Source organism: Littorina saxatilis, linkage group LG16 (genome assembly GCF_037325665.1).
Source record: "Littorina saxatilis isolate snail1 linkage group LG16, US_GU_Lsax_2.0, whole genome shotgun sequence".
Taxonomy (NCBI): Eukaryota; Metazoa; Mollusca; class Gastropoda; order Littorinimorpha; family Littorinidae; genus Littorina; species Littorina saxatilis.
This window is the reverse complement of record NC_090260.1, coordinates 2063248-2069483: the sequence shown is the minus strand read 5'-3', so window position 1 is coordinate 2069483 and position 6236 is coordinate 2063248. Positions and strand designations below refer to the sequence as shown.

At 46.2% G+C, this 6236-nt stretch overlaps 2 protein-coding genes across 2 annotated transcripts in view; both read left to right on the top strand.

Moving 5' to 3' along the window:
- The window catches only part of LOC138950209 (dynein axonemal heavy chain 6-like), a 165561-nt gene that overhangs the window by 120976 nt on the left and 38349 nt on the right, over positions 1–6236 (top strand). The window lies entirely within an intron of this gene.
- The window catches only part of LOC138950205 (dynein axonemal heavy chain 6-like), a 63567-nt gene continuing 58373 nt past the window's right edge, over positions 1043–6236 (top strand). The window contains exons 1-4 of the mRNA XM_070321951.1: positions 1043–1142; positions 2460–2697; positions 4077–4168; positions 5799–6009. Of these exons, the coding sequence (XP_070178052.1) occupies positions 1072–1142; positions 2460–2697; positions 4077–4168; positions 5799–6009 (612 nt within the window). The 5' untranslated portion in view covers positions 1043–1071. The remainder of the gene's footprint in view (positions 1143–2459; positions 2698–4076; positions 4169–5798; positions 6010–6236) is intronic.

The window sequence follows — 6236 nt, the reverse complement described above, 5'->3', positions numbered from 1 at the left end:
CTGTCTGTGTCTGCATGTGTGTCTGTCTGTGTCTGTCTGTGTCTGCATGTGTGTCTATGTCTGCATGTGTCTGTGTGTCTGTGTCTGCATGTGTCTGTGTCTGTGTGTCTGTGTCTGTGTGTGTGTCTGTCTGTGTCTGCATATGTGTCTGTGTATGTGTCTGTGTCTGTGTCTGTGTGTGTGTGTGTGTCTGTGTGTGTGTGTCTGTGTCTGTGTCTGTGTCTGTGTCTGTGTCTGCATGTGTCTGTGTCTGTGTCTGTGTCTGTGTCTGTGTCTGCATCTGTGTCTGTCTGTGTGTCTGTGTGTGTCTGTGTCTGAGTCTGTGTGTGTCTGTGTGTGTGTGTCTGTGTCTGTCTGTCTGTGTCTGCATGTGTGTGTGTGTCTGTGTCTGTGTGTGTGTGTCTGTGTCTGTGTCTGTGTCTGTCTGTGTCTGTCTGTGTCTGCATGTGTGTGTGTGTCTGTGTCTGTGTCTGTGTCTGTCTGTGTCTGTATGTATGTGTGTGTCTGTGTCTGTGTCTGTGTCTGTCTGTGTCTGCATGTGTGTCTGTGTCTGCATGTGAGTGTGTGTGTATGTGTCTGTCTGTGTCTGTCTGTGTCTGCATGTGTGTGTGTGTCTGTGTCTGTGTCTATGTGTGAGTGCATGTGTGTGTGTATGTGTCTGTGTCTGTGTGTGTGTGTGTATGTGTGTGTGTCTGTGTGTGTGTGTCTGTGTGTGTGTGTGTGTGTGAGTGTGTCTGTGTGTGTGTGTGTCTGTGTGTGTGTGTCTGTGTGTGTGTGTGTCTGTGTGTGTGTGTCTGTGTGTCTGTGTGTGTGTGTGTCTATGTGTGAGTGTGTGTGTGTGTGTGTGTGTGTGTGTGTCTGCATGTGTGTGTGTGTGTTTGTGTGTCTATGTGTGAGTGCATGTCTGCACATGCACACAGGTAGCTTGACCTAAATGTCATCATGACCTTGTGTCACCTTTAAGAATTTGTTTTGACTGATCCAATTCCTTGATGGTTTGTGCCTCATTGTTTAGGATGTGCTGTTCTAAAAGTGTAGTGTGTGACTTGCTTTGTTTAGGCCTGCCGCTCCATGTGTATGTGGGTGAGAGCCATGGACCTCTACGCGCGTGTCTTCCGCACAGTGGAGCCCAAGCGACTGAGGTGAGACAGTTTGTTGTCAGCCACCACGCGTCTTGTTTGCTGATGTTTGGTGTCAAATTTCTTTGCATATTATCATGTTGTAAAATGGCTCTCTGGTTTCTCTTTTTACGTTCAGTCCATTTTTTACTCGCCTGAATAATTGGTGAGTCTTATGGTCCGTTTACGTCTTCATCGCACTTGCCATCTCGCTCGTTTTCTTCCCGTCACTGGCGCGTGTTAGTTTTGTTTATCTCAACTGTGGGAGCGTATCTTGGCTTGCCGGACGGCTGCGGTGTCTGGCTAAATTTAGAGTTTACTCTCCCCTAACTTTTTGAGTCTGCCATATAGCGATGTCCCTATTAATTCCTCAATAATATTTCAGAAAAAGCGGGTGGTGGGGTGGGGAAGAGCAGGGTAGTGGTGTGGGGGGGAGTAAGGGGGGGGGGGGGTGGTGTGGGGATGGCGAGGGTAGAGAAAAACGGTGTTTTTCCCCCGCCAAAGTGAATGCATTCATTTTACAATTCACAGTACTTTCGTCATATATGCCGTACCAATACAGATTATCTATACATATAAATAAAAGAGAGTGTCTGTCTGTCTGTCTGTGTGTGTGTGTGTCTGTCTGTCTGTGGTCGCCAAACCTCTGAGATGGCAAGAGGCAGGAACAAGATAGTGTGCACGCCTACTTTTAGGTTTTGATGATCTCACAAAGTGACCCCAGTTCTGTTGACCATTGTAAAATGTTGGGGTCGAAGCAGGGTGATGTTTGTTTTATACAAACTTAATATTGAGATTATCTTAGATGTTTTTAAAGCTAGAGCTTTGAAACCTTGCACACTTCTAGCGTTTGATGATCTCCCGATTGGACCTAAGCTTGATTGACCCTTGTCAAGTTTTGGGGTCACAGGGGATTATGTTCGATTCATAATATCTCAACAATGACGTTATTTCAGGTGTTTTTGAAGCTAGAGCTTTGAAACTTTGAACACTTCAAGGGTTTGATAATCTGCCAACATGACCCCAGTTTGGTTTACCCCCGTCACATTTTAGGGTCACAGCAGGGTCATGTTTGTAAAAGATTTACGTTGATATTTTCTCAGTTCTTTTTTTGAGCAAAAGCCTCCAAATTTCACACAATCGTATGTGTTGATAATCTGCCGACATGACCAAACTGTAGCTTGTTTTCATCAAAATAGAGTCACAGCAGGAAAATGTTTGCTGGAGAAGATTTTCACCCTTGAAGGGAGGGGCGGGGGTAACAAAGACGAGTCGTGTAAGCATTTGCTTTTCTGGTTCTTCGTTGATGTGCTGCAACTCCCTCTTACCTGGTGTCACCAGACTGGCGCAGGCAGAGAGCGAGCTTGCAGCAACCATGAAGACGCTGAAGGAGAAGCAGGACAAGCTAGCAGCAGTGGAGGCCAAGATTGCCGAGTTGCAGAAGTCTTACGACGACAGCATCACCGAGAAACAAAAGCTGGAGAGAAACATCGCCACCACCGGGTCGCGCCTCAAACGAGCGTCCAAACTCACTTCCGCGCTCGCAGACGAGCAAGTCCGCTGGAGTGAGAGCGTGAAGGTAAGTGGTCTCAGATATGTGGGTAGAGTCTCTTGATTTAGCCCTGCACATCACATACCAGTGGCTGTAATGCTAGCCGTCACAGATATGTGGGTAGAGTCTCTTGATTTAGCCCTACACGACACATACCAGTGGCTGTAATGCTAGCGGTCACAGATATGTGGGTAGAGTCTCTTGATTTAGCCCTGCACGACACATACCAGTGGCTGTAATGCTAGCCGTCACAGATATGTGGGTAGAGTCTCTTGATTTAGCTCTGCACGACACATACCAGTGGCTGTAATGCTAGCCGTCACAGATATGTGGGTAGAGTCTCTTGATTTAGCCTTGCACGACACATACCAGTGGCTGTAATGCTAGCCGTCACAGATATGTGGGTAGAGTCTCTTGATTTAGCCCTGCACGACACATACCAGTGGCTGTAATGCTAGCCGTCACAGATATGTGGGTAGAGTCTCTTGATTTAGCCCTGCACGACACATACCAGTGGCTGTAATGCTAGCCGTCACAGATATGTGGATAGAGTCTCTTGATTTAGCCCTGCAAGACACATACCAGTGGCTGTAATGCTAGCCGTCACAGAGAGTGCGTTCCTTGTACGCTTGTGGGTGTGGTGCATGTGTGTGATGGTGAGAATTCTCCTGTGATCACTGTCTCAGCCGTCACAGAGAGTGTGTTCCTTGTACTGTGGGTGTGGTGCATGTGATGATGGTGAGAATTCTCCTGTGATCACTGTCTCAGCCGTCACAGAGAGTGCGTTCCTTGTACTGTGGGTGTGGTGCATGTGTGGCTGTAATGCTAGCGGTCACAGATATGTGGGTAGAGTCTCTTGATTTAGCCCTGCACGACACATACCAGTGGCTGTAATGCTAGCCGTCACAGATATGTGGGTAGAGTCTCTTGATTTAGCTCTGCACGACACATACCAGTGGCTGTAATGCTAGCCGTCACAGATATGTGGATAGAGTCTCTTGATTTAGCCCTGCAAGACACATACCAGTGGCTGTAATGCTAGCCGTCACAGAGAGTGCGTTCCTTGTACTGTGGGTGTGGTGCATGTGATGATGGTGAGAATTCTCCTGTGATCACTGTCTCAGCCGTCACAGAGAGTGTGTTCCTTGTACTGTGGGTGTGGTGCATGTGATGATGGTGAGAATTCTCCTGTGATCACTGTCTCAGCCGTCACAGAGAGTGCGTTCCTTGTACGCTTGTGGGTGTGGTGCATGTGTGTGATGGTGAGAATTCTCCTGTGATCACTGTCTCAGCCGTCACAGAGAGTGCGTTCCTTGTACTGTGGGTGTGGTGCATGTGATGATGGTGAGAATTCTCCTGTGATCACTGTCTCAGCCGTCACAGAGAGTGTGTTCCTTGTGTTTCAGCAATTCAACGGCATGATCGGCAACGTGGTGGGCGACGTGTTTGTTGCCGCTGCCTGTGTGGCGTACTACGGTGCCTTCACCAGCGTCTACAGGTAGGCAACAACACTTTCTCGTCTTCTTCTTCTTCCTCTGTATTCATGGGCTGAAACTCCCCGGTACATTTGTTTTCTTTCACACAGGTGGGTCTCCACGTGTATTACAGTTTTTACCCCGCCATTCAGGCAGCCATATGCCCATTTTGGTTGATGCATGCTTGGTATGTTCGTGTTCTATAACCCGCCAAACTCTGACTTGTATTACAGGATCTTTTCTGTGTGCACTTGGTTTAGTGTGTGTGCACTTGGTTTAGTGTGTGTGCACTTGGTTTAGTGTGTGTGCACTTGGTTTAGTGTGTGTGTACTTGGTTTAGTGTGTGTGCACTTGGTTTAGTGTGTGTGCACTTGGTTTAGTGTGTGTGCACTTGGTTTAGTGTGTGTGTACTTGGTTTAGTGTGTGTGCACTTGGTTTAGTGTGTGTGTACTTGGTTTAGTGTGTGTGCACTTGGTTTAGTGTGTGTGCACTTGGTTTAGTGTGTGTGCACTTGGTTTAGTGTGTGTGTACTTGGTTTAGTGTGTGTGCACTTGGTTTAGTGTGTGTTTACTTGGTTTAGTGTGTGTGTACTTGGTTTAGTGTGTGTGTGTACTTGGTTTAGTGTGTGTGTACTTGGTTTAGTGTGTGTGTACTTGGTTTAGTGTGTGTGCACTTGGTTTAGTGTGTGTGTTCAAAGTGGCAGGGTATAAACACATCTTGTCATCAGTGATTGAGCATCTTTACTCATCACTTGGTTTAGTGTGTGTGTTCAAAGTGGCAGGGTATAAACACATCTTGTCATCAGTGATTGAGCATCTTCACTCATCATTCACTGCTGGATGCTCCTGCTACTATCTTGAAATAGCATTCAGTGTCATGTGATCAAGAACATTCCTTCAAGTTCTTTAAAATACATTTAGAAATACAGGTATATTTAAAGTAGAAACATTAGGGAAAAAAAAGAGGCATAAAAGAAAGGGTTGAAGCGCTGCCTGCATGCAATTGAGATCGTTCCTTCACCACCCTTCACCAGGAAAAGACCTGTATTTATACCTCAACTTAACATTACACACAAGACCTGTATTTATACCTCAACTTAACATTACACACAAGACCTGTATTTATACCTCAACTTAACATTACAGACAGGACCTATTACCTCAACTTAACATTACAGACAGGACCTATTACCTCAACTTAACACTACACACAAGACCTGTATTTATACCTCAACTTAACATTACAGACAGGACCTGTATTTATACCTCAACTTAACATTACACACAAGACCTGTATTTATACCTCAACTTCACATTACAGACAAGACCTGTATTTATACCTCAACTTAACATTACAGACAGGACCTGTATTTATACCTCAACTTAACATTACAGACAGGACCTGTATTTATACCTCAACTTAACATTACAGACAGGACCTGTATTTATACCTCAACTTAACATTACAGACAGGACCTGTATTTATGGCTCAACTTCACATCACAGACAAGACCTGTATTTATGGCTCAACTTAACATTACAGACAGGACCTGTATTTATACCTCAACTTCACATTACACACAAGACCTGTATTTATGGCTCAACTTCACATTACACACAAGACCTGTATTTATACCTCAACTTCACATTACAGACAGGAACTGGTATCCAGCTGGACTGAGCAGTGTTTGATCAAGAAGATTCCCTGCACTGCGGGGTTGACCTTGGAGAACGTCCTTGCCGACCCCTTTGAGATCCGCCAGTGGAACACGGACGGTTTGCCGCGCGACCAGGTGTCCACAGAGAACGCTGTGCTGGTCACCCGTGCGCGACGCTGGCCCCTCATGATTGACCCTCAGGAACAGGTGAACGGCCAGTGTTTGGCTGAGAGAGAGATGGAAAGGGGGGAGGGGGGGAGACAGAGAAACAGTGTTCACATTTGCAGGCACCTAAGTATTGCTTGCATGCACACACACACACACACACACACACACACACACACACACACACACACACACACACACACACACACACACTAACACTAACACTAACACACACACACACTAACACACACACACACACATATACCGGC